The sequence below is a fragment of the Pelecanus crispus genome, chromosome 10 (assembly GCF_030463565.1).
Source record: "Pelecanus crispus isolate bPelCri1 chromosome 10, bPelCri1.pri, whole genome shotgun sequence".
Taxonomy (NCBI): domain Eukaryota; kingdom Metazoa; phylum Chordata; class Aves; order Pelecaniformes; family Pelecanidae; genus Pelecanus; species Pelecanus crispus.
The window spans coordinates 23,180,917-23,208,884 of record NC_134652.1 but is presented as its reverse complement, the minus strand read 5'-3'; the positions used below and the strand labels follow the sequence as shown (position 1 = coordinate 23,208,884).

The 27,968-nt window shown below is 41.6% G+C and overlaps 1 protein-coding gene across 2 annotated transcripts in view; it reads left to right on the top strand.

Moving 5' to 3' along the window:
- Positions 1-27,968, top strand: part of GBF1 (golgi brefeldin A resistant guanine nucleotide exchange factor 1) — a 113,513-nt gene that overhangs the window by 71,565 nt on the left and 13,980 nt on the right. The window contains exons 8-28 of one of the 2 annotated variants that reach the window (XM_075717936.1): positions 673-727; positions 2,189-2,263; positions 7,350-7,485; positions 9,762-9,991; positions 10,949-11,117; positions 11,305-11,516; positions 12,207-12,305; positions 12,721-12,915; positions 13,296-13,482; positions 13,942-14,082; positions 14,639-14,727; positions 17,887-18,089; positions 18,548-18,671; positions 18,977-19,102; positions 19,702-19,784; positions 22,016-22,252; positions 23,149-23,242; positions 26,115-26,291; positions 26,799-26,863; positions 26,965-27,088; positions 27,677-27,748. In XM_075717936.1, coding sequence (XP_075574051.1) covers positions 673-727; positions 2,189-2,263; positions 7,350-7,485; positions 9,762-9,991; positions 10,949-11,117; positions 11,305-11,516; positions 12,207-12,305; positions 12,721-12,915; positions 13,296-13,482; positions 13,942-14,082; positions 14,639-14,727; positions 17,887-18,089; positions 18,548-18,671; positions 18,977-19,102; positions 19,702-19,784; positions 22,016-22,252; positions 23,149-23,242; positions 26,115-26,291; positions 26,799-26,863; positions 26,965-27,088; positions 27,677-27,748 — 2,893 coding nt within the window. The remainder of the gene's footprint in view (positions 1-672; positions 728-2,188; positions 2,264-7,349; positions 7,486-9,761; positions 9,992-10,948; positions 11,118-11,304; positions 11,517-12,206; positions 12,306-12,720; positions 12,916-13,295; positions 13,483-13,941; positions 14,083-14,638; positions 14,728-17,886; positions 18,090-18,547; positions 18,672-18,976; positions 19,103-19,701; positions 19,785-22,015; positions 22,253-23,148; positions 23,243-26,114; positions 26,292-26,798; positions 26,864-26,964; positions 27,089-27,676; positions 27,749-27,968) is intronic. The other variant, XM_075717938.1, reaches the window with a different exon arrangement.

Here is a 27,968-nt window from a genome sequence, read left to right as displayed (position 1 = left end):
TATCCCTTCAGCAAGCAAAGATAGAAGTGTAGTAAAGGAACAGAAGGGAGAGCAGGGTGAGTGGAGTTGCAGAGCTGTATGCATTTGTCATTGGGTAGCACAGGTGAGAGCTATCTACGTCCTTTACTTCTGAGACAGGGACTGCTTAGCTCAAAGCATTCAGCTTAAACTTAGATCCACTGTGCACTATAATTGTGTTTATATGATGCGGAATAGAGGATAACTACTGGGGTTTCTACAAAGTTAATGAAAAGGGTTGCCGTGACTAGTAATAGCATGTACACTGCAGGAGTCCTGGTGTGGATGACACTCTGGCTCAGCAGCTGGTTTTAGCAGCATCAGAGAAAGCTGTTTTGAACCAATCTAATAAGTTCACTACTGAAGACATACACTGAAGGAAAAGAAACTGTACTTACCTGACCATTAATAATGAAAATCAATATAGCAAAACTGCCATTAGCAGTAATAGCATACAAAGCACCTCTCATCTATACTTGCTTTTTTTCTCCAGCAGATTTTGACAAGAAAAGAAATTATAAGAACATCCCTTTTGTGGAGAAAACCTAATTTTAGTTTTCTAGTATCTCTCTGGAAAGACCAGTCTGGGTTTTTTTTCCCCTTTTTGTTAACCCAAGAAAGTTTATGTATTTTGGCTTGTTCTTTGTCTTTCAGGTTGCCTCAGTTTAAAGAAGAGCCTAAAAGCTACATGGGAACGAACATGAAGAAGGTAAGACTCAGCACTGTGTTGGCTGTTCTGCTCTTGTCTCAGGCTTGCACTCATCTCTATATTGTTTGTTTTCTTGTGTTTCTTCATTCCTGCAAGTCCCTAGTTCACTGAAAGAGCATATTTAACCGCATAAATGGACATAGCTTCATTAATTTTGTGGGATTAAGCCCCCATAGTCCAGTAATGTTAGTTGTTAATGATACTGCTGCCTAAGTGAGTCAGTCTGGATTCTGGGAACAGCCATCAGCTGCTGTGGGCTAGAACACCCCAGCAAGTTCTGGGATCTGATGGTGATGTCTTCTGATCATTTGCTGTCTTCTGCTCTCTCTCCAGCTTCTTTCTCATCTTTCTTCATTCATTACAGGTGTAATACTGAGATCTCGGGATGTATTTGTTTAGTTCTCCCCATGCAGAAAGGAAACTTTCTGAGGCTGGTGAAACAGCATGAAAGCATTATGAAATTGGGCTACTGTAGAAAAAGCTTTGGTGGCATCTAGAAAGGGCAGCATTCTGTAGTGAAAACCTTAGTTCACATGGGCAATGCCGTCTCTATTAACAGCCAAATCAAAGTAGACTGTTCTTTTTCTCCCTTTCCCTAAATGCACAGTTTTCTGAGGGTGGAAGGTCCGGGTTTGTTCAACACCACCATCTCCTTCTATACAGCGAGGTTTTTAGCAGCTGAATTCAGTATGGGAAATACCATAAATGTGACCATATATGATTATTAATGTAATACTTTCTTAGGTAGAAGGAGGTCCACTTGAGGAATTCCATATATTCTTACATATATATATATATTCTTTATACTCCATATAAAGAATGTCAATAAAAATACAGGATTCTACTGTTGAGAGCAACAGGATGGGAAGAAGAGTGCTAGAGAAGAAATAACCACCTTTGAACTGATGCTGAATGTACTATATATAACATTATAACTTCCACTCTGTTTTTATTTTTAATGAGTTGAGAAAAGTGGCAACATTGGGTAAATGTATGTTTCAGAGCCAGTATAGCAGTGTTTTGAGAGACTGAATGCTTACTTGTAGGAATCTGAAACTAGCTTGGGGCTTTAGTTCTTGTGTAGTAACCTAATGATTGCTTGTTTCCTTTGCTGTGGGAGAAAAGTGGCAGGATTTGTGATGATGGTAGGTTGGCATAAGGAAAGCTAAAAGACATCAGGCTAATGTACTGCAGGTATCAGAATTTGTCATGGTCTGTGTAGAGAAGGTGTAATGTGAAGGTGAATTTGAATTTAGGAGGGCTACCCTTATCAAGCGATGGCTGCTCCCAGCTCGGTTAAGTGATGCTCTGTCTTGTGTCTTGATCTGTGTAGTTACCTTGTACTGTCTCTTCACTGTGCATGCCAGGAGTCTGCCCTGCAGCCTTGCGCTCTGCCAGGTTATTCTTCTCTTTGGGTTTATTTTGCTTTGTTTAAACCATGCATTTGCCTATCTTTCACAGATCTCTTCATGTCTCCTCAACAAACTGGAGCTAAGTAGTGGGGAACAGCCCAAAGCCCTGAACCAATTAGAGAGGGTATTGCTCTTTAAGAACCTGAAGGTCTCTCTCTCCCTTCTCCCTTCTTACCTTACTCCCCTCTTTCTTCTCTTGTAAACACCACCTGAGAGATAGTTTTGTTGTGTGCAGCAAATCTCCCTCCACTCATTTGACACAGCATGGCTTTGGGGGACAATGCATGCAGCGGTTGCTTTGCAGTGTTGTGGCTGCAGCTGGGGCAGGCTTGGGAGGAAGAGACACTTGTTTTACTGCAGCATTGAGTGTCTTCGTGAGTGCCACCTAAGATACCATCACAGCATTCTCTGAAGGAAGGGAGTGGGAGGGTGTCGGCAGATTTGAGTCCTCTATGACAATGACAAACTGAAGAAAAACATCAAAAATTTAGATTGTTCTCTGAAGGCTCAAGTGTTGTGTGTCCTAGCTGTTGATCTTGGTTATAGATGTAGCAGCATACTTGAGGAGTCCCTTGACCCAGAATGTCTTAAGACAGTTTTACTCAAGCTGAATCTCTGAGCTTTGTTACTTGGTACAGGATCACAGAGTTCAGTGCTCTCTAAAGATTTTTTTGAAGGACACTGCTGTACATTTTCAACATCTTTGGCCATGTTTGTTCTGAAATTAAATATGGTTCCCAGCACAGTATTTGCTAATGCAGGATCAGTGGGGCTGAACTGAATTACAAAATGTGTTACTCTCTGCTAGTTCCCCTAGAAAATACTCCTAAATAAGTATTGTAGGCCTGCAGATTGTTGTTTTTAGACTGATCATAGAAACCCTGAGAAACTAGCTTAGATGGGACCCTTCTCAGTTTTCCATGTTGGTTCATAAACTTAATGTAGCTTTAGTTCTTGTCTGCCCTTAATGCTATTCAGTGCAAAATGAGCTGAACAGAACATTTAGAGATGTGTTTGCCATTCCTGTGTCCTGTGTCTATGGTCAGGATAGTCTGGAAAGACAGTGGCCGGAGACTTGCCGATTTATGCAGAGTTACACAGAAGAAAAGACAAAGAAATGTTTCCTGTTGCAGTAGAGAGTGTTGCAGCTAAACATTGGGTTCTGCAGTGGGAGTCAGGAGGAACCCAAATCTGAGTTTTCGCAGATTTTGGGGGTGGATTATGTTCATAGTTGCTTAAGACACATAAATATGTTTCACTAGATGAACTTCATTAGTTGTTGCAGTGCAGGCAGGTAGGTAAGTGAGATGACTGGACTGCATCCGTGTCTCCAGGACTTGGATCATGGACTGCGTTCTCTCTGCATGCTTTTGTGTCTTGAACGCTACTTGGTGTGCTGACCAGTTCCATGCTGCATCTAGAATGAGCTCATGTATAATCGCTTTAGTTACTAATCATTGGCCCCTGCCCTTTTCTCTTGAGGCTTACAGTATCTTATGGAAAAACAAACGAGTGCAGGTAAGGTGGCTTGTAGAAAAATGAGATCTCACGGACTCTTTAAAAAGAATTTTGTAGTATTACATTTTCTTCACTTTCCTAGACCTTAGCTGCAGTTTTATTGTTACAACCTCATCTATCAAAGGAAGCATTTGGAGTCGTGTAATTTTTTTTTTCCCCTACAATTTTGTGTACATGTTTCTTTATGCAAAGGTAACTCAGATAAATGTAATGGAATCTGTAGTGAGTTCCAAGATGAATGAGCAGTAGCTCTGAGCTCCCACTCTACTCTGATTTCTAAAGAATGTTTTTTTCTAAAGAAAAGTTATTTTTTACTGTGGAAGTACAAGCTTAACATAATCTGAAGGACATTGATAATTAGAAAACTCATGCAACAGTAATATCACTGAGCATTGGAGAGGGAAGGAGAGTTTTAGATGGTGTTTAAAATTCAAAATGTTTTAATGATCTATGAAATGCCATTTACCTGCAGCATTTAGTCAAGAAGGCAACCTTAGGTTTAAAATCTCAGCCTGTTAACATGCAACCACGCTTTCTAGCAAAATCAGGAAATGCCTTGGTATTGAAGGTAAAAACAAGCATTAGAAGTAGGTCCTTTAGTAAAAGACAAACTGTAGAAGTTTTTTGACATTTTCATACTAATGTAAAAAGCAAGCAGTCATGGGATTGTTACATTTTAATTCAATACAAAATACAGAATGATGTTACTTTGCTGTCCTTTGATACATGTATTGTTTTAGAAATCCCAGACTGGGAGCTTGTTTGTTAAAACAACATATAGCCCCTTGTCACTGGTGAAACATTTCTATTAAGCATTTCTGTTTGCTTCTGCATTTTTTTAAGCTATGCAATTGTCATTATAGTTTGCTATCTCTTATTTATAGGAGATAGCAAAAGAAAAAAAAGGGGGACGGGGGTAATTATATGGGAGGTAGTCCTAGATAATCCTGGTAGGTAATTCTAATAAAAGGATACCTGTTTGAGTAGAATGTGGAATATTGGATGGTATGAGATGGAAAAGACTACTGGGTAATCTTACTTGTCTGTAAATTGTCAAGAAAAAAAAACCCCAAAACTCAATACCGAATCCTACCCCCCTTTCCCCCCAAAAACCCACCCGAAACCCCAAATAAACTTAGATTCTTGTCTGAATGCTTTATACTTTGATTAAATGTTTGGGATTCTTTAAAAAATCAACTGGGTTTTTTTGCTTCCCTGACTAAATGGTTTCCAATCCATGTGAGGCTGTTGTGACTCAGTCTCTGAAAGATGGCACAGGTTCAAGAGGAGAAATCTTAGAGTTAATACTAAGCACAGGACAGTCACTAAAACTGGGTATTATGTCTGAGAAAAAGTGCTTTTTCGAAGGTACTGAGATGGTATTTGGTGTTGTGTGAAAGGGGAGATCAGAAATAGTAATTAAATTGTCAGCTTGAACCTTCTGAGAGGATGGTTCAAAAGTTGCCTGTTTCTCAGGAGCATGACTGAGGGTAAAAGGAGTGGAACCAACATGGTTAGCTCCTAGCGATATCTTGGCTCCGTTTTGCTGATTCAATTCTGTACCATCTTCCCTCCCTGCCCCCCCAGTTTTTATTAGCAAGTAACTTTTTACCTGGCAAGTCATGGCAACAGGATATAGTAGCTAGAAGCAAGGTCTATTATTTTGAAATTATGTGAAACAGACTTTCTTGGATTTAACACAAAATGCTTCCAGGTTTCCTTCCTACTTGAAGTAGTTTGGTACAATGAACCATAAGTCTTCAGATTTTATTTTGTAAGTTACTGAAAAGGGAGGAAAAAATAAATATGGCTGTTTCTAGAATAGTTGGTAGGTAAAGTAAAACTACCTGGTCTAATTAGAAGCTTATGCCTTTAATGAATAAAACTATTGGTAATATTTAAGGCTCGGAGAGACCTTTTTAAATAGAAAGGGAAACAAATAGAGGTGAAACATTAGGAATTGGCAAGAATGAAAAATAACACATATTTTGTAAAGCCGTATGAAGTAGTGAATAGGAAAGATGAGAGAGCTGACAACTTTCACATGAAAGGACTGTGATCCATAAGCATTTAAAACATTTTGAAATCTACAAAATTTTGGTTTTAGCTGCGTGCTTGTCACATAAGTGTTTGTCAGAAGCTGTGATTTAGAAGGAGGTTCTTGCTGCAAAATTTGGAAGAATTAACAAGGAGCAAAGTAATTCTGAGTCTGTTGTTAATTAACAAGCTCAAGGAAACTGTAGCATAGCTAAAACTTGGGGATTAGTTGTCAAACAAATAGAATTTGTGGTGCAAAGAAAAGTTACACAAATGGTTTACTGCACTGGGACATAACATTTTCACAAGCTTTATTTAAATGAGAAAAATTACAGGCCATGTACAACAAGTTAGAGTTCTAGCTGGAAAAGAGAAGGAGATGGAAAAATGGTAGCGGAACCTAGAATGTTTATTGGCATTTAAGAAGAGTAGTAGCTGGAAGGAGGCAAGTAGCAGAAAAAGGAAGAGACTGGAGAATATAGCTGTTTTCTAGAGGATTTAAATCTGATGCTAGGGATATAAGAAATAAGGAATATTATAGCCTAAAATATAACTTAACTGTGAAATTTTTCAAAGAACACCACCAAGTGGGGACTGGTACGGAGACTTGCTGAATGGTTTCCACTACATGCAAGGTACCTGTTCAGTGGTTAAATCTTCGCCCCAAATTGAAGAGGTCCGACAGCAACAGAAAAGTTGACTGCAGCTACCAAACCTGAGAGTGAGTGCAGTCCTGCACTTAGAGGAACCTAGTTTAGAAGGGAACTGTTTTCAGGCCTGCTGCTATCATTGTCAATGTAACTAAGTATCGTATTGTGCCACACATTCTGCATTGCTCCTACTGTGGTTCTTGTTTGCCCGATCGAAGATCTGTGTAAGAGCTAGAAATGGGATCCTGGTCAAGAAGGATGTCAAAGGTTAAGTTAGATTGGGATCTGAAGGGAAGTAATGACAGAAGGCAGGTGAAAGCAGCATGTGGTTTGTTTCTAAACTGCTAGGGTGGTATTTGCAATGTGTCGTGCACCAGCAGTGAGTGGAGTGTTAGAGAAACACTCGTTAATAGTGAAAGATACCTGGAGGAAGGTGAACATGGCATTGCTACGAAGACAGAGTGGATTGAGGCAAGAGATAAGTGACAGAGCTGCAGACTGTGCAGCGTGGGACTGGGTGCTCAGGCTTTGTTCTCAGCCTTCTTGTATAGATGGTGAAATTTTACTTGAAAATCAAACCTAACTAGTACTTGCTTATGTAATTTAATTGATGCCCTTTAGAAGTCTGGAAACACTGGCAAAAGCAGAGAGATTTGACGTGTGCCTGTAGGTCTAAGAGAATTCTTTATCCTAATGCAAAGGTAGGAGGTATTGTTAGGGAAAAGGGTGTGCTGCGATAATCGAACTGTTAAGTATGCATTATAGCAGAGTAACTGCAGTAAATTGTCCCTTGACTCAGGTGTGGAGTGTTGGCTAATATGTGGGTAGTAAGGAGTCAGGGGCTGGTTTGCATGGTTTTGAGGGCCTGATTAATTTGTGTGATATATTTAAGTGCTGTTGCCTGACTTTGAGGGTTTTGAGACAGCCTTTGTGGGTTGGCTTGTGTCATCCATTATGCTAGGTGGTTTTGCTATACTGATTTTCATAATGATTTATGGTTTTCAGTTGAAAATGAGAGCTGGAGGAATGAGTGAATCATCAAAATGGAAAAAGCACAAGAGATCACCAAGGCCTCCTCGCCACGTAACTAAGGTATCTCCTGGGACAGAACAACCAGCAACTAGTGCTAGTAACATCGCAGGTAAGTTGAAATCTGTTTCTGGAGACCAGACAGCATCTGTTCTAGAGCTTTTTTGGAATCTGCCTTTATTTCATTTCTCTTAACATGTTGTTCTGCGTTAGATTTTTTTATATTAGTTCTCAGTGACTATAGCAATAAAATGTATTATAGCTTTTCAGGTCCAGTAGAGTTTGAAGGAGATAGAATACATATTGATGGAGGAAAGCATGGTCCTGTGGCTAACTCGACAGCATTTCTCTGCCTTCAGCGTGTGTTACAGGGGTAGTTTGTACAAAAGGGAATGAGGACCTGGAGAGGTGGCTGGGGTTATGGGCAGCCATGTGGGGCAGAGGAGTTGGTGGGTGCAGCAGGTGCATGGAAGAGACTGAGAACAAGAACACTGGCAAGAGGAGAGCTAAGGGGAATGGAGCTGGGGAGAAGGTTTCCTACAACAGGAGGTTGCTGACTGAAGTGACATACTCTTTCCTGTGTTCCTGAGGGATGTACCAAAGGGTGTGGGTGTGGTGGTAACAAGGGAGGAGCAAAGTGTGACTGGGGAAAATATGCAGGTAGAACTGAGAGGGATGTGCAGAAACAGAGGTAGCAAGGATGGGTCAATGAACAGATCTCTCACCACAGACATGAAGACTGAAAGTGTGCACCCACAGTCCATGAAATTTGAAAAAAAAGCTACACTCATTAAGGGACAGGGAAATACGGGGAGCGCTTATGACTGTTACTTTGTAGGGAAAAAAAGTAGATGGAACAGCAAAAGCACCTGAAAGGGGATTGTGTGCAGGATACTAATGTGTATACACATGAATCTTTTTTCACGTGCTTTGATTCAGCCTGCAGAAGTGATACAGTATGTGACTAGTGCTGTGAGCTCAAGAGTATAATGTTGGGAGGCTTCCATATCCTATTGTTGTATAGGAGTAGACTAAATAGTTATAACTGGTTTTAATCTCTTCTCTGGATAAATGAGTCCCTCTAGCTGCAAAGTACTTTCTCTTGTGTACTCTACAATTTGATGGCTCAGACATAAACATTAACAGTGAAAGGAAGCAGACAGGAAAACTGAAACAATAGCTGTGTAAAATACCTAGTTCTGACACTTCTGTCATAGGAGACTGTTGAGTGTAGTGTGAACGATTCCAAGTGTGTTTCTACACAACAGCATGATTGGTGAAACTAAGGAAATAATAAATGTGATACAAATTGCATATAACTCAGAACATCCATCCAGATGAGCGCTTATCCCTACATAAATCTTCATTATATTTAAGTTCCCAAACAGATATTAAATTCCATTAAACACTATTATAACTCCTGTAACATTTTAGAGAGGAAGTTGAATTGTGTTAGAAAGCATGTCATTAACTCTGACCTTGTAGTGCTATGTAATGTATTAATTGTGCTTCTTAGGCCAGAATCCTAGCTTAGCAGGTGAAGAAGAAAGGATTGCAAAATTGATCACGTATTCCATTGCATTTCTTAAAAATCAAGTAACGTCCTGCTTAAGACATTTCCAAAAATCAAGTCAGCAATAAAAGAGCACTGTGCAAACCCATACACATTTCACATGTAAATTCTTAACATAACTCTGGTTTGTGCCTTTATTATATTACTCTGCCCTGCAGTGTATCTTCCCTTTTTTGAATACTTGGTTTACATTTTTTAAGTTCTCCTCAGAAATATAAGAGCTGCAAATATGTGGGTTGCTTTTAAAGGAAAACTTAGATTATTGGAGCACTATCTCGTATATAGAAAAAGTAAGAATACTTCACTGCTCCATTTCAGACCCATTTGAATTCTATTGCAATTCCATTTGTTTAAGGAGGGTTAAAGAAATAGGTCTTGCCTTCCAATCAAGTTAAAAATTCTCATTTTGAAGGAATGACTAATCCTTGATGCAGGTCTTTAAAGTTGTTGTGCCATTGTATCAAAGACTAAAGTACACCTTTTGGACTACCTTCAGATTGCTTATTAATTATAGAAACCCTCTGCATCCTCTGTCTTAACTGTGAATTACCTTATTTGCTCAGTCTGTTAGATTCCAACTGTTGTATTTTAATTTTGAGAACTGCTAGTATCTCACCTGTTCATCTATTTGATTCATAATACCTGGCAAAAGAGAACTTAGTTTATCTACATTCTCTACATTAATGTGTAACTATCTGAGATCAGTTGTAGTGTGAAGTGGTAGTCAAAGTAATTCTTCATTGCCGCATTCAATGCGTGAACTTGTGGTTGAGGGACAGAATAATACTGATCTTTTTGCTTCTGTTTCTCATCAGCAAACGGAGTTACTTTCATAGATGCTCCTTGTCCCAGCTCCTCTGGGAGCTCAGAGAATGTTTCATCTGTGGTCAGCCCGGCTCCAGACAGTGGTTTGGAGTTGTCCTCACAGACTACCTCTAAGGAAGACCTGACGGACTTGGACCAAGTCACTTCTTTGGGACTTAATGCAGGAATGCCTTCAAATGAGGCCAAAGTCACTGAAAATCAAAATCAGCCTGAACTCCAGGTACATGGATATGATTTATAAAGAAAAGTTCCAACTCCCAGCATAATCAGTTGTGGATTTAGCATACTTACTCTATTTCTTTCTCTCTTCTTGGTCATAGCGTTTATATTCTATTTCAAGGCGTAGGGTCAGTGTAAAACATCTGTCTCTGTAAGTGATTTGTAAATTCACAAACATCATTCTTTGTTTTCTTTTGAGACCATCCCCATTAGCTCAGAAATTATAACTGTGCAGCCCAACAATGCACCTAGGTATCTATCTGTACTCCTGCCAATACAGTCAATCTTAATTAAAGGAAAAACTGTTAGAGGGAAACACAGAGGAAATCTGCAGGAGAAGTCATTTTACTATCTTTAGTGAACAATTTCTCTTGAGTTTGTAGAAATTCAGCTCTTGGTGTTTGTGCATGTGCATTGCTGTTGCTGTGAAATATAACTAACCTGAACCAAGGCCTTTGTCAGTACGTTTTCCTCTGTGTTGTCTCCGCTTCCCCTGCAACACTAATACTGTTGAGAGGATGGATTAGAGCTGCAGGGAACCTTTCAGAGCTGCAGATACTTTGAATGGTAAAAATGCTAAGAAGGCCTAGATAGAAATAGTGTGCTGAAATTATGTAGCATTTAAAACCAAAAAATGAGCCAAATCCTAACCTCGGGGGCAGTAAGAACTGATAGATTATAGGAGTATCTTCAAAGTAAAGTCCTTAGTCTTGCAGTCTAGAGTTATGTATAATAGGTAAGAACTAGATGGGAGTGAAGGGACAGAAAGGGCTGCAGATTATCTAGAGGCACTCTTTTCTCTTAAATTTTGTTTTTCTGCTCCTCTTCTATGAGTGACCTGGGTAGCTTTAATAGTTCTGAATGAACAGTGAACAAATAAGCCTTTCTTTTAGCTTGTCTAGTGCTTGTTAACTCTTGTTTTGCTTCTTTCATTCTCAAATGACTGGTATCAATGAAGAATGAAAGTCTGAGGGAGGAGAAGATCCAGTCAGCTTCTGTTGAGTCTATCCCTGAGGTCCTAGAGGAGTGTACATCTGTAGCAGAACATTCTGACTCTGCCTCAGTTCATGACATGGACTATGTAAATCCCCGAGGAGTACGTTTTACTCAGTCTTCCCAAAAAGAAGGTGAGAGGTGGGCAATGTTGCTAAAGTCCTTTCTCCTTTCCTCTATTCTGTTTCACTTTCTGCTAAGAGCGTTGTAAGCTCCTGCTCCTCAGCTGGTCTGTAACAATTTCATTTGTAACACTTGTTAGGCACCTGCAAAAAGCAAAAGCAAAGTTTAAGAGTGCTAATCTCTCTCATTTTCCTTTAGGAGCAGCACTGGTCCCATATGGACTACCATGTATCAGAGAACTGTTCCGCTTTCTTATCTCACTCACCAACCCTCATGACCGCCACAACTCTGAGGTTATGATCCACATGGGGCTGCAGCTGCTAACTGTTGCCCTGGAGTCAGCACCCATTGCAAACTGCCAGTCCCTCTTGGGACTTGTGAAAGAGGAGTTGTGCCGACACCTATTTCAAGTGAGTCTGGCTTATGCTAGCATGGCATATGGCACTGGAGAGTCAGATACTAATTTGCATCGAAGAGTCTATTGGAATTTAGTATTCTGAGGTTTGGCAGGTCTTGGTCTTCAGATAAGCTCTCTGCTGCATTGCAGTGAGAGTTCTGAATTGCACCAGTGAAACAGTGCTGTTGCAAAGCCAGAGAGGTTGTCGTGTGCTATTTTCTTCAGACCAGGGCCAAGAAGGATGAAGGTGATTTGAATGAACTGTTACCGTGGGCTAGTACTGTGTTTTGATATAGTTGGTTTTGAGGTAACCATGGATGCAAGTTACCAGCTTAGTAGTAGGCAGAACCTTTGGAGTACCAAGCTATTAATTGCACAAGGGCCATCTCAGAGGCAGGTCTTCTCCCAAGTTCCTTCTCCACTAAGAGGATCTGTGGACTTGGCAAAAGAACAAAGTTGTAGTAGGAAAAGTGCTACCACAAGCAGAAGGGAGTTAATTATATTCATCCTCACTAGCAAAAAGTGAGACCAGGAGGTTGAATAAGGGATTGTTTTTTGATAAAACATTGCTATGGGAGGTGAAGTGTGGATCTCAAGGCTGTTGCAGGTGATGCCTGCAGTGCCACAGTACTGCTACTTATAGCACATAATGACTAGCCTTTGTATTTCTTAAAGGGTTTTTTTGTTGTTGTTTCTTGTTCAGCTATTGAGTGTTGAACGGCTCAATCTGTATGCAACCTCCCTCAGGGTGTGCTTTCTTCTCTTTGAGAGCATGAGAGAGCATCTGAAATTCCAGCTGGAGGTGAGTTTTTTGAGTATCACTGGGTGCCTAGTAATAGTTTCTTGGACTTCAGTTAAATGCATGTAGCTAGGCAGTAAGATACAGTCTAAATATCAATTTGCCTTCATATAAATGTCTCGGTGGGTTATGGGTGGGCTGTGTAGGCCTTTTCTTGTTGCATAATAAAATGTCTTTGAGACCAGTGTACTGCACTGCCTGCCTCTATACTGTTTGTTTAGAACGGTAAATCCAGGTGCACTGAATGGTGGAACTATTTGAAACCTTTCTACAACCTTCTTCAGAATGAGCCACCATTAAAGATGGAGTGTCACGTGCAAAGATGAAGCTTAAATCTATTTCTGTAGTCCTCAAAGCTATTCACTGTCCTGCTTTCTTTTTTCTTTCCTTAAACTGAGCTGCCCTGTGTTTCTGCCAGATGTATGTCAAGAAGCTGATGGAAATAATCACTGTGGAAAACCCAAAGATGCCCTATGAAATGAAGGAGATGGCTTTGGAAGCCATTGTTCAGCTGTGGAGGATTCCCAGTTTCGTGACCGAGCTCTACATTAACTACGACTGTGACTACTACTGTGCCAACCTCTTCGAGGAGCTCACCAAGCTGCTCTCCAAGGTGCTGAACCGCGGCCGGGGCTGCCGGCCTCAGCGGGCTGGAGGGGGGGAGCAGCGGGGTGCCGAAGGGGAAGCCGGTAACTCAGAACAAGGGTAAGCGCAGATGCAGAACTTAAGGAGTGATCGAAAGATTGGGGGTGAGAAGTCTGTAGAGATGAAGGCCATTTAACATTTGGAAGCAGAAGAGAAAAGAATAGCCATGATGCTTTAATAATGTCAGAGCACATAAACCATTAGGTATACACTAGAAAGGTTTGTGTGAAGAGTTTAGAGTGTTCTGTTGTATGCTTTAGGCTTCCCCAAGCTGTGGGGGAAACTGCCTTCCCCCATTATGGTGAGAGAGGCATGAAAGTTGACTAATACTTATGTTTTATTTCCCAGAATGCCTTCCCAGTTTCTGGACAGCTGTATACTGTCCATCTTCTGTCTCTGGAAGCATTGCTGACAGTGATAGATAGCACTGAGGCACATTGTCAGGCCAAAGTGGTGAGTAACATACTTCAGCAAGAGAAGGAAGTTGCCAAGTCCATCCCAGAAACCGTGAACAGCACCAAAGAAATAAGCAATAGTAAGACCCCTTTCTTTGATATTTTGATATTAAGCTTAGTCTTGTGCCAAACTTGCAGATTTCATTTTGGTAGCTGACACAGTAAGCTTCTTAAATACGTGTTTTCAGTCTTCCTGTTGCATGTTTTATAACTACACACTGATGTTAATAACCTTGCTATTTGTAAAATTTACGGATATTAAAATGTGCTCCTCATGTGAAGCTTTATATAAAGGCCATGTCAAGACTGGCAGTCACAACAGGAGTGTATGCCATGGAATTCATGTAGACAAAATACTGAGGATACTGACGAATTGCAGTTACTGGGGGGAACTCATTTGAATAAGCACATGTTCAGTTTAGAGTGATCAGTTCATTATTTCTCTGTTGCTAGCTTTTTCCTTGGCTTATGGGTTTGTTAATGTGTGTGTGTGGTTTTGTTTGGTTTTTGTTTTTTTGGGGTTTTTTGAACTTCTACAGATAATGAGAGAGTACTCAGTGAGGGAAAGTCTTCCAGTGCAGTCTTGGAGCCAGCTGGAGCATGTCCTCCCGCCAGTGGGTGCCTTATGGCTGACCAGATGAAGGAAGGCTGCATGGAATTGGAAGGAGGAAGTGAGGCAGGTAATAGTCTCTGCGGTACCCTGACACTCTGAGTGTGTATGTGCTGAGAATGGTCCTGACATTTGCTGACTGGTCCTGCTGTACTATAGACCACTGTAGCTATTGTGTGTTCAAAGTTAGAAGGAGGTACGTGGTGAATATTTGCTTATTATATGTGTGCTATATATGCCTACTAACTGTTGCATTTCTTCTGGGAGGGAGTTAGACTTGGTGGGTCGCTTTGGGGCAAAAGTATGTGAAATTCATACCAGTGCTTAGTATTTTTAAGGTAGTCAAGGGCTCTCCAAGGGATCAGTAATGTAGGTAGTCAAAATAGCCAGAAAATTAAATATTGTAGATGTGTGAAATTGTCCAGGACAAGAAGCTACTATGCAGTTATGCGGAAGCAAATGTGGGTGGGAGGAACGTAGCAATTGAATAGTAGGAGTGTGGCTGCTATTTGCAGGGCAGCACATTGCAGCAAGACTCCATGACTGAAAGTTATGATGAGACACTATAGTGGGCTGAGTGCTACTCTGGGGATAGGTTTGACTGTGGTGACGCTTTGTCCTTCTAGCTGAGAAGAGTATCCCCAGGAAGCCTACTCGATTTTCTTGTCTCCTTCCAACCCCTCAGGAACTTATGCAGATTAAGAACAAAAAGAAGGTATGATTTGGAATGTACAACAAATGGATCTTTGAGTGTTCTCCTTGTTTCCTATCCCATGTAGGCTTTGCATGACCTGTCATATCTCAGAAGTTTTGAGTTATAGTCTCTGCTGATAAGAATGAAATAATCAGTCACTGAAAATCCTGCTATACTGCAGAGACAGCACTGATTATTATCTGTTCTGGTTTAGTTATGCTAAAAGTTGCAGCAGGTGTTGGGGAAATTTTGTTGCACAAGTTGTAAGCCAGGTCCATCTGATTTCTGGGTGGGAAAGTTGCTGGATCTAGTTTGCATTATATGGAGATAATCAGGTACTTTCATCAAAAAGGGCAGGTTCCCTACTCTTATCAAAGCTGTAAATAGGGAGCATACCAAGAGGCCCGTAGTGGAAATTAAAAGTCTAGCCTGCTATTCTGTTTATTCCCATGTTTGCTTTATCATAAGGACGACCGAGAAGGTTTTCTTGGTTGTGGCAAAGCCATTCTTTGTCTAGATACCTGTTTCTTCGAACCTCATTAATCCAGCTTTTCCATTCCCTGAGCAGTTCTGGTCTAGGTCTAGTGTTGACAAAGGTGCTCCATGCTGATGGCTTTGTATTTATCTGCTGTCTTGTGTCAAACATCAAGTACTGGCCTGCTTGTTCACCTCCAGAGACAGCAGATTAATATGATATCTGAAGTCCCTGTGGGTTACATGGGACTGTTATGTTTTGGTTCGGTTGTTTGGTTTGGGTTTTTTTTTTCCATTCACAGATGTTCTTTGTACAGATTGTGTTCTCCTTGCACAACATATACGTGAGGTAGTTAGGTTATTTAGGAAGTGAGAGATTACTAAATTTCAATATGAAAACAACACATATTCTGGATGAAACATGAGTATCCATAGTAATCGTGGGGTAAGGAGCCAGGTAATATAGTGGAAGAAGAAATTAATGTCTTTGAACAATTGATTGGTGGTAAAGAGAAAGGTTTTTGATTTGTACCTGAGTAAAAGGCTCCTGACTTCTCTCTCCAGTGTAGGTGGTTTTATTTTACCTTATTATAAGGGAGTGGTGGTCATATTTGTTGAAGCCTACTTAAACAAAAATACTGAAGAAAGTACAACAGATCTCTTTCTACTGCCGTACTAATCTGTGCTTTGTGAATCCGCTCTGGCAGTCTCTGGATCTAAATGTAATTTAAGACATTGGTTTCTCTCTAGGAAGTCTGCTGCAGTACTTAGGAACTTGCTTCTTTATCTACAACACAGTGCTGCAGTGGGATAATGCTAACTGGCTTCCTGAGCCACAAGGACAGTGGGGGGAAGTGGTTGTCAGCACAGTATTCAAAGGAACCACCGAGTTTTGGCATTAGCTAATTTTTAATAAATTAATATTGATTTAGTTACTGTTTCATTTGTAACCCTTTGCATTAAAACCAGCTTTCACGGCAGGTTTGCTGATGGACTTTGTGTGAAAGTCCATTGTTGAGAAGGGAGCTTGCATAGTGCTTCCACTGTTCTAACTAAAAACTTCTGATAGTAGTCCTGCTTGGCTGCACTGGAAAACAAGGTTAGAAGAAATCAAGAGCATTGCCAGTGACTGAGAGTTCCTTAAGGAAAGTTCCAGGTGGCCCTAGAAGAAGGGCAGTGACTTACACTACAGCAAAGGGCAGAAAGGTGTTCCTAATTCACTGTTAGTTTGCCCAGGGAAAATCCTTTCCTGACCCTAAATCTGCTAATGGTTTCATCCTGAGCCTGTAAGCAGGGCAAACAAAACATTCAGCTTAAGTAATGTTGATGCTGACATGGCACCAGCATGTTCTGCTTCCTTTAACCTCTGAGGTACTAAACATTACCACAATTGGAAAGAGGAAAAAAAATAAATAAAAGCAGAAAACAAATTGTGCATAAATGGAAAGTTTTCTTTGATGTTACCAAAGGCAATGACCAGAGGTTCAGAAGCATAGGACTGACATGATTACAAATGCAGTGCAAACTGCCAGCAGTCTGGTCTCCTTTCAGGTGGTCTTAAGAAGCATAACCAGTCCATAGAATACCCTAGGGCTTGGGTTACAGGATTTACAGCTGAACAGAAATGCTGCTAGCATCATACAGTCCCTTCAGGCCTGTTATACCAGTGCAGCACATGGTTATTATTTTGTTATGCCCTCACTGGGTCCTTGTGCACTCCATGCTATTTCAGGGTCTGTGTTTCACTGCAACTTGAGGATGTTCACACAGGCAGGGGAAGCAGAGAACAGAGCGCTGGTGGCTTCTGAGGTACTGAGAAACCCAGGGGAGCTAGTAATCATGATGGTCACGAATTTAGTTCACTAGGTCATCACTAGCAGTTTGATCGTGATAGGAGTTAACAGGGAACTGACATTTATTCTGGTGCCTTAGTAAAGTTCATACAGTTGTTTGTGCTTTTGCTTTTTCTGAGCACCACTAAGAATGTTCAGTTAACCCTTTCTTAGTCAGGTGTTTTATTACACTGTGACCGTGGTACAGTCTAGTTTCCTAAAATAAGAATCAGTCAGGGCAGAGTAGTTGACTTCCCTTCAAAACCAAAAATGCACCTGCTCTTCCCAGCCTACAGATAGCCTTGTCATGCTGGAATACCAGATGTTCCTGGGACCATGTTTCACTAGCAGAATGTTTTCTGGTCCTTAATTTAAGCTTTTGCAGCACTTCTTCCTTGCACCTGCTGAATAAGCGCCAAGGATTGTTGCTGCATGTCTCCTGGCAGTGAGGTAGAGTATGAGAGCCTGGAGTCAAAGGGGAGAGAAGAGGTCATGGAGCAGTGCTGCTGTTGTAACTGGGTAGAGTTGATTTTGCCACATGTCTGGGGTTCATCAGAGACCTTCCTCTGCTCTGTTTACATACTAGAGCAGGTGAGGCATTTGGGGTAACAGAGCTAATTGCTCAGTGAAATGTCAAAGCTTTTCAAAGACGGCAGCTCATGCTTGCTCTGTCCAGTATTATTTGATAGTGAATCCTTGTGATGAATGCAGGTTTTCTGGCCTTGATTAGCCTTCTTGCTGGATTACACAGTGCAACAAACTTTCTCATGCTGAGGTTGATCTATTTTCTACTTTGCTTTTGGTTCAAATGTCAAAAACAATCTAAAGAAAGAAATGTGCTTCAAGCTTGTAATTATCAGAATGTCTCCTTCAGCTCCTGATAACCGGCACAGAGCAGTTCAACCAAAAGCCAAAGAAAGGGATACAGTTTCTGCAGGAGAAGAACCTTCTTGCCACCCCCATTGACAACAATGAGGTGGCCAGGTGGCTACGGGAAAATCCTCGCCTGGACAAAAAGATGATTGGGGAATTTGTGAGTGACCGAAAGAACATAGACTTGCTGGAAAGCTTTGTTGGGTGAGTATCTTTCTGTATCCCTTTAATCAGAAAGGGGTGAAAGTTGAGAGTTCAGTGATTAAAAAAAAGCAGTAGAACAGTAGTTCCTAGAGTCATTGGATTTGTATCACTTGGTTCTCTGTGTACCACCATGCCTTAATTCTATGCATCTCTTGCATATGGTAACACCTTAGATACATATAATAGTATGATACTCAACCTCCTTTCAGTAGGGCCAGTCTCTGTGAAGACTGGAGAGATGATTACATACACAATCACCTGTAGGATTGTTGAGTCTCTTTTATTGTTTTTTGTCTGTTCATGGTATATTTCTTTTCTCCTCATCCGCCCCTCTTTACTGTCTGTACTCTGTGAAATCTGGTATTCTGATGCTGAAACAAGCAAGATTGTAGTCAGTGAGTTTATCCTGCCTTTCCCATGCTGTTTCAGTTTCTCATTGCATTTCATTCTTCTTGCAGTACTTTCAGCTTCCAAGGTTTAAGGCTGGATGAAGCTTTACGACTTTATCTAGAGGCCTTCAGATTACCAGGAGAGGCGCCCGTAATCCAGAGACTGTTGGAAGCCTTCACAGAACATTGGAGGGTGTGTACTTGGGGGGCAGAAAGCTTAAAACTGCGTTTGTTCTTGTGTATCTGCTTGCCATGGTGGACATGTCAGATCAAACTGCCTGTATAAGCTTAAGGTGCTCTGCAGGCAGCAGCTGTTGTTTCGTAGGAGATGGCAGTGGCACATAGATTTCCAGGGTGCTTTTTGGAAGCTGGAGACAGAGCCTGGGGTTTTTGTTTGTCCCAGAGATGATTCAGTACCGTGGGTAGGAAAATGGATGTCGTGGGTCACTGATATCGCTGTTCCTGTAGAACTAATTTGTGCATACACTTGCCTTTCAGAAATCAAATGGGTCCCCATTTGCTAATAGTGATGCCTGCTTTGCCCTGGCCTATGCAGTTATTATGCTGAACACTGACCAGCACAATCATAATGTCCGCAAGCAGAACGTCCCAATGACTCTGGAGGTGGGTGTTACCAGTGTAGGCACCTGTCTTCTCCGGTTTTGATAGCAATGTAGTACCTGTTTTATCTCTACGCATTCTCTTTTTTCCCCTGGCATTCATCACTCCTATACACAATAAGGTGGTGTGCAGCACTGAAGTTGAGTACAGTTGGAGAGGGGAGCTGTGGGTAAGGGGCAGTCTGAATAAATAGGAGCTTAGCAGACAACTTGCCAAGTTTATCAAGAGACGCATGTGTATGTGAGCAAACTGTATCCTAAGACATAGTAAGAATGAGAAGTTTGTTGAACCACTCTGCGCTTCTAGACAGTTCAAGTCCTGTGAGTGTCAATGCAGTGGTACAGACCTGTGATTCTGATGTTCAGCCTCAGCTAAGCATGTGCTAACGTTGTGTCTCTGTTCTTTCCTTGTGAGCAGAGGCAGGGGTTGCTGCACACTGCTGCCACTAAGAATAACATTTAGTCTTTGAACTTTGGGGCTGCATGTTGAAGAACGCAGGGAAATCTCTTTCTGGTCCCATGAAAAACAAGTGGAGTACTGATCAGAGCCAAGCAGTTAAAGCTGGAGGTACTAGGAATTAACGTTGGTGTAACTTCTTTCAGGAGTTTCGGAAGAACCTGAAAGGTGTGAATGGAGGCAAAGACTTTGAACAGGACATATTGGAAGACATGTACCATGCCATCAAGTAAGAATCAACCTGTCATCTTGTATGCAGAGAGCAAACTAGAGTTGTCTGTAAGACCTCTGGAGCGTATGGAGACTCAGTGATCATGTGCCTGTTTGCCTCAGACCAACTTTCAGCTCCATGTAGGGCTGTGGTAACAAGCATGTCACAGCGATTGCACTGGATTTGTATCTTTGGATTCTTGCCATGGTATTTTAATCCACAGAGCTTAAGCTAAAGTTAAATAATGCGTTACTTCTGTTGACATGCAAAAGAATGGCTGAGCAAGACCAGCACATGTGAAATGCTGTATCTAAGAAGGCTCTGTTCTTCAGAACTTCTTTAGAACTTTTTAATGTAGTGGTGGAGATAATATCTCATCCCCAGGATAGCACTGGCGCCCTGACATAACATGTCTAGGTCTTAGTTTCATATGTTCTGCTTTTGAGCTCTTCATATGAGGCTGCTGTCTGCACCAATCTCTTCTGCCACCCCTGAAGCTCTTGGCACACTGACCAGTATTTGAGAATTCCTGGTGGCTGAGGCCTTTTTGTGCACAGACTAGCTTTTGGTGCGGAGCTTTAATAATAGGGCAGAAATCTAGCCTATCAGTAAATCCAGGCCCAGCCTCTTTGAAGCTGAGAGGATTATGTCTCTGAGGAGACAGGATGTGACTCTGACTCTCAGCTGGTTTCAATCTGCAGTGGCTTGGGCTGGAAGCAGGACAGTGTGATTAGGCTGACCCTCCCTTTTGAGCCTTCTCTGGGAAGGTGGGGATGCTGCTTGTACTGAATATCTAGAAATTCTTCAAGAGGTAGCTCTAGCTTTCAAATAGAGCTCTAGTTTTGATTGGCCTGAGGATGTTCTTAATGTTTTGAGTAGTACCCTGGGAATATCCTCATATCTTTCAGTTATCTAGTGCCTCTGTCCCAGTCTATTTCCCTTTATCCTCCCTTCATCAGGTACTTCCGCTTTTTCAGTATGTTTTATGGTTAAAACAATTAGTGTATCATTTCAGTATTGCTCCATCTCAGATAGATTGCCCCAGTGTCATAGTTGAGATTGAGGAGCTGTTTGTTTTCTTTGTGTTATTAGGAGGAAAAAAAACCCAGACTGTAATCTGTACAGAGTAGTGCGTGATCTCTTCAGGATCTCAGCATTTCACTTTTGAGCACAATTTCATTTCCTGAGACTTTCCAAGTAAACCTGTTCACTTGCTTCTGTTAATATTAATCAAATATGGGTTCTTAGAAAAAATACACTATTGACTGCAAACATATTTTCCTATATAATCTCAAGTAATGATTGCTCTTGTCAAAATATGCCGGCACTTGAAACTGAGAAGAGCTTATTTCTTATGCATAAATCAAGAGGGTTTTTTGTAGTTGTTGTTAGCACATGGAAATTGCTTCTTTGGCAACAGAAGCACATTATTTTTTGATTGTTGCAGAAAGACCTCTACTTCTCAGATTGGCTGCAATCTACTGTTCTTAGTAGATTTGAGGATCTTGTTCAACTAGTTGGTCATTTGCAGAGGGTTATCTCTTGTGCAATGTTATCCAAGTCTAGGGAGTATGTACTTAGGCTTGGTATATTTTAACCCGGGATTGCAAGTACTACTTGGCGTTAATCATAATTGTTTTATTATTGTATGGCTTTGATCCAGTTAGAGTAAGGAGCTGTGATACCCTGGTTATGGATCACCCATCATACCTTTGGTTTCTTGTTTTATCTTTAATTTTGTACTACTTGGCTTTCTGATATTTGATTTTGGCATAATATGAACATTTGCATTATACTTATACAAAGGTACTCATGCCTACTGTTGACTGCAGTGGTATAACTATTTTTTTTTTTATCTGGGAGTAATGAGATACGCAGAACACTCTAATGGGGTGAGAGTTGGGATGGGGGAGTGAAGCTATGCCAGTGTGCTGTCTAAAATTTCGCATCATTTAACTGCAGTATGTGTTGCGTTTTACACTTGTAGTGTTAGGTAGCTGCTTCTTCAATACTATCCTTACATGGTTGCTGCTGGGTGCTGCTGAAAGCCACCAGACGTTATATCCAGGATATCAAAGAGGGGCAGGGGAAGCAGGCAGACCTAGGAAAATAGAATGTTTCAGGAGCTGGCAAAATCACTCCAGAGTAGGTATCACTTAGCTTTGCGACCATGTAATGAAAGGCACTGTGTAAATGTTAGGTTTGGCTCAGAATTAAAAATTCAACCTTTCTGCCTTCCTCCCTTTCAGAAACGATGAGATAGTGATGCCAGAAGAACAGACAGGCCTGGTGAAGGAAAACTATATCTGGAATGTCCTGCTACATCGTGGTGCCACTGATGAGGGAATATTTCTCCATGTGCCTCCCGGAAGCTATGACCATGACCTCTTCACCATGACGTGGGGGCCAACCATTGCAGCACTTTCTTATGTTTTTGACAAGAGCTTAGAAGAAACAATCATCCAGAAGGCTATCTCTGGTTTCAGGTAACTCTTGCATTCATGAAGACCCAGAAGAGTTCAAGTGTGGCCATTGTCTCCTGTTTACCCGCTAGAGTCATCACAGTGAATATCAACTGTTACTTTTCCTAGCAATTGAAGAACATTTTATTGTGACCTATGGTCCTCTAGCTTTGTTCTGTCATTTGTACTGATTCACCCCATCTTGGCCTCTCTTGGTTGCCACTCACTGTTTGGCTTGACTGCTGTGTTGTAGTGCCTGGCGTATGTATTTTTAAACTCCAACCTGGTTACATTTAAAAGACCTGCTGACACAGCTGTGCTGCTTAGAAGTGAGGGGAAAAAGTCACTCTTAACTTGCACAGTGATGCTGGCAAAATCCCTGTATACGAACAAAACCTCTTGTGTATGAGGCCATAGCTGTGGCTGAATGGGATGGGGGACTTTTTTCTCTTTTTCTTTCCCAAATGACCAGTATTCAAGAAACTGTATTGAGACGATCTTTGGTCATGCTTAGGTCCAGACCAAATGATGCCTTAAGCATAGTTTTAAAGCTCTGTTAATATACTGCTGTAGCCATGATCTCTTGGAAACTAGACCTTCAACACTACCACCAGTCTCAGCAACTCTCTCATGTCAAGGCAGGAGATCAGGCATATTGGCTCAGGTGCAAGTGGTCTGTCTGTTTAGACTCACTTCTTGAAGGTGATCCTTGCATCAGCACAGACAAATATCAGGATCTATGGATGAGGACTGAGATTATTTGAGGGATAATAGTAGACTTCTATACATCAGCCTTCATTATGAGTGGGTGGAGAGAAAGGTCTAAAATGTCAGCAGAGATGCTCTCTGATTTGCTGTCCTGTAGACAGATTTGTCTGTGCTGACTTAATACATTATTTTCTGTTTTCTTCTTTCCCCAGGAAATGTGCGATGATTTCTGCTCACTATGGCCTTAGTGATGTGTTTGACAATCTCATAATTTCCCTCTGCAAGTTTACAGCCCTCAGCAGTGAGGTAAGTTTGCAAGGAGGGAAAAGAAGCATGGCTTTTAGTATATCAGAGCTCTCTTCCCCTGTTCAGCAGTAATATTTGCTTATTTTAGTTATCACAGTATCTGTAGATATATGTCAGCCCCTGCCCAGAGTTTTCTGGAGGAGGCAATGAAAAGCGTGTAGTGAAGAAGGACTTCCATAGGACAGGTTCAAATGTGCAAATTTCCTTCTAGTCACTCACAAGTGGCAGTTTGTGCAGAGCAGAACACCATGATGTAGAAGTGTCTATTCTACCTACTTGATCTGAGGAGACTTAAATCTCCCTGTGATCAAAAAACTGATTATCCATGATCCCAAGCAAGTTTATGTATTTCAGCTATTGAATATTTAGTTATAGGACTTATGAGGTGCCAAGAGGGACTGTTTCGTGAGCTGTTCTTCCAAAGTGTAGGGGCTGTGCATCCACCCAGCATAAAAGGGTTGGAAAAACAAATGCTTTGAATTGTTGGTTGGTGTGTGGAGTCTGGTAATAAGATCGGCTGTTAGCCCCACTTTTGGCAAGCCCTAAAGACCATTTCCATGGATTGTACTGTGAGAATAAATTCAAGGTACAGGGGTTGGTGTAAGCTGCTTTTTCCCAAATCTGTTTGTGTGTTACAGCATCAGCCTGTTTTTCCCCAAGGTGTTTGATAGACAGTGTGTGGCAGACCATGCTTTGTGCTAAGGAGAAGAGGATGGCAACTCCTTTAAAGGGTCAGAACTTGTAAAGAATCTCACAGCATTGCTCTGAGAACCAGTGCAAGACCCACAGTGAGCAGAATAGGATTGCCACACATACAAAAAAAGGAAGCAAGATCATTCAGGACTGAAAGCATGGGAGTAAAAAGGCCAAGACAGGTGATTTTTTTTTTAAAAATCCCTTTAAGGGATAGCAGAAAGGGAACAGTCCTGCAAATTAATCCAGTTAATGGAATTAGGCTGTAGGGAAATGGAATTGTTTGGACGGGGTGTTTTGTATCACTTGCATTCTGGCATTGGTAGCAGTGAAAAAGTACCAGGTTGACTATTAAAAGACAAAGAAATCCCCAGCCGTGGGGTTGCTTTAGATTCCCTCTTCCTCCACAGCTCACAACAGTAAAGATTAAATACTTGATCCTCTCCAGGCATACCAGACCTCGAGACTACTAATAGATAACACAAGCACAGGAATGTCCGCCATGAAACAACTGTTCAACACAGATTTACACAGTAGAAGTAACTAGACTAAGCCCTCAGAGGCACCAGCTATTGCCAGCTGCATCCCATCTAGTTGTGAGACTGGAATCTGGAGCAGTCCGAGGTCTGTGTAAATTAAGCAAGCACATCTTTTGGTGATGACGTAGAATCGGGGACTTCTGGATTTGAAGAAGGCTGTGAGTTCTTATCTTTGGCTAGATTCCAAGTACAGCAATTACTTTCTGCTGTCCTAAATTCCTGTAAAGCTTGGAGACGGTAGTGGAATACGACAACTGAACAAATATTTGAGAGACAGTCTGGTGGAAGGGGAGAAGGAGGGGCTGTCTTCAGGGGCTGAGGAGGCAAAACAAAGAGCAACTGTTAGAAAGCAAGGGAAGAACATCAAAGTGTCACTTAGCTGCTAGTCACTTCCCAGGTCAGATCATCCTGGTGATCAGGCGTCCTCTCTAAGCACTGCAATTGCTATGCATGGCCACTTTGGTTGAAAGAAGAGGAGAGGGATTAAGTGATTTAAGGAGAGCAAGTGCCCCACTTCTTGATCCACAGTTAAGACTCATACCAACTCAGAGTATAAGTAGTAGAAAAACCTCTATGTGTTTTAATTTGGTGTTTGTGGCTTGTTGCCACAGTGCAAAACCAGGCATATTGCTGTTTGCACACTGAGACTTCAGTGATTTATGTATTCATGTGGTTTCCCCATAGCAACAATGGAAAAAACAAATAGGTTGTCACATTTCTGCCAGACTTCCAGATTGGCACTTCTAATGGAGTTCACGTCTAGATTAAAGACCCATTTTGATAATAGTTTTGCCAGCAGTCTGGCTGAAGCAAGAGCTAGTTTTTCTGAATTTCAGGTCTGAGATTGGAAGAGCCACATTTTCAATCCATCCTATCTCCTGTCTTGTCTCTCTTTTCTTGATGAAGGATTAAATATGTTTTTTGTCCACATAGCCAAGAGAATGGCAAAGCCCATCTCTTGTCAAAAGGAACACTGCAATGAGCTTAAGTAGCTGCAGAAATGCGGAGCATGTTAGTGTCTGATACTAGCTCACGTGGTTGCTGGGTTTTTTCTTGTTTTGGCAGCATACTCTTGGTTGGTTTAAATGACTTAGCACAGTTTTTGTATTTTGAAAAGTTGTGAGTCCGTTGAACAGATTATGAGGAATTGCGATCCAGCAATTATTGGCAGAGACTGTATGTCAGGGTTCATCACTCTTTGAATCTTCCTGTTAAGTAGTGGCAGGAGTAGCTTTACAAGTTAGTAATGCTTTTGGCCATAGCTTCCTTCTCGAACAGTAGAGCGGAGTAATTGCTGCTTCCAGAGGAGATGTGGTACTTTTAGTAGAAGGCTTTGATCCTGGAATGAGTTTCCATAGCAGAATAAATTAGTGAGTTTTCAGCAAGCACTTTCAAAATGTGCTGTGTTGCTGTCATTCCTGGAGGGCTTACGTCTAGGTCGTTCAGTGATTCAGCTTGTATCAGGTAAGTTGTCTTGTCCTTGTTTTTGTGCAAAGTGAATATGAGCTGAGGAGTTATCCAAGCATCGTACACAGAATTGTTGTCTTTCCCGTAACCAGTTCTGAACAGTCTGCCCTAATTTGTATTGAAAAGAAAACATCTCTTGCTGACTGATTGCCACCCCCTCTTCTTTCCTGCAGTCTATTGAGAACCTGCCCACTGTTTTTGGAAGTAATCCCAAGGCCCATATTGCAGCAAAGACTGTGTTTCACTTGGCCCATCGCCATGGTGACATTCTGCGGGAGGGCTGGAAAAACATCATGGAGGCCATGCTACAGCTTTTCCGAGCAGAGCTGCTGCCCAAGGCCATGGTGGAGGTAATAATAGCCAGCCCTTGGGTAATTGAAGAGTAGGGGAGTGGGAAGCTGGCTTTTCATAGAACCAGTTCAAAGAGGAGGAGAGCTCTCTCGCAAAGGCCTGGCTTTGGTAAAGTGTGTGCAGAGCTAGAAGGCCTGTAAAGGGTGTAGTGTTCGAGTTATGTGCAGGCTCCAGCTTCTTTTGTAGGGTTTCTTTTTTTTTTTCCTCACTTTACTTTTTGTTGGATTGGAGAAATTCCAGCATTCATTTTACTTGAAAATATTTTTAATATTGTGCAGAAGAGGGACATGCTTATAGGCATGAAGTGTTAGAGCACAGCATTGGTATTGCCAGATGGGGGTGACACTTTACTGAAGGCGTGAGGGGGTGAAGAGCTGGGATTGACTGCCTACACATGGGCGATCGGGTGCAGTGTATCATGACTAAGTGAAACATTATGGGGTTGCGGGGGAAGGCTACAAAGAAATAGGCAATTGATCATATACATGTTCTGGTCTGTCTTCCAGGTCGAGGACTTTGTCGATCCTAATGGCAAAATCTATCTGCAGCGTGAGGAGACACCATCTAACCGGTGAGTGCTGTCGATAGCCCAGGCCGTCCTTTATGTACCAAAGCTGGAGAACAATATGATGTCTTGTTTTCTCACTGATGCTGGTGTCTTCTAATTTGCAGTGGTGAATCTACAGTCCTGAGTTTTGTTAGTTGGCTCACCCTCAGTGGGACGGAGCAATCTGGTATCAGAGGGCCATCTACAGAGACACAGGAAGCAAAGCGAGCAGCTCTGGAATGCATAAAGGTAACATACAGGCTGTAAAAGAACCTGCTTTCTTTGTGGTGACAGTACTATGTCGATAACAGGCAATAGAAGCATAAATACGCATGCTTCTAGGCACTATTGCAGGTTCCAGAGGACTTGGGAATTGTAAGAACTACAGAGGAGCGTATCTGCATTGACAGCTAAGGGTTCTTATGTGCTGTTGTGCACAAATGTAGTAACACATGAAAACAGGAATGATTCCTCACAAGAGGCTGGGATCTGCCCTTCGCATCACAGTCCTATAATTGAAGACAAATTAATAAATTCTCAAATGACTAATCTTTTCCACAGCAGTGTTAAGGCGTATGGTGCCAGCAAAATCTGAACCTGGGGTTTGAGCAGTGTGTGGACAGAGGAGTTACCTGTTAAAATCTGTCTAGCACAGATCAGGTCTGTTAAAGGTTAATTGATGATAAAGGATTGAACTAGCTGGCAGGAGTTTTCCTCCAGATAGTTGTGTTATAGCCACTATCTGTATCGTTCTGGGGAACAAGCTGTGTTTCTGGAGAATCTGTCTGTATGCCTTCCCCATCCCTGAGATGCAGTCCTATTTTCTGTCTTTTGCAGCAATGTGATCCTGAGAAGTTGATCACAGAAAGCAAATTCCTCCAACTTGAATCCCTCCAGGAGCTTATGAAGGTGAGACAGAGATTGGGCAAGGGATTGGACTGGTGATGGAACAAGTATGGTATGCATGATCATGGATATGTGTTGTGTACTCATCTAGCTCCTCTGTCCCCAGAGGAGGTCTTGGACCTATTGGGGATATGAAACCGGTCATTAGTTCAGCTGTTACGTGTAACTTCTGTGCTGGCAGCCACAATTGCTTTAGTAGTAGAGGAGGACATTAAATTGTGGA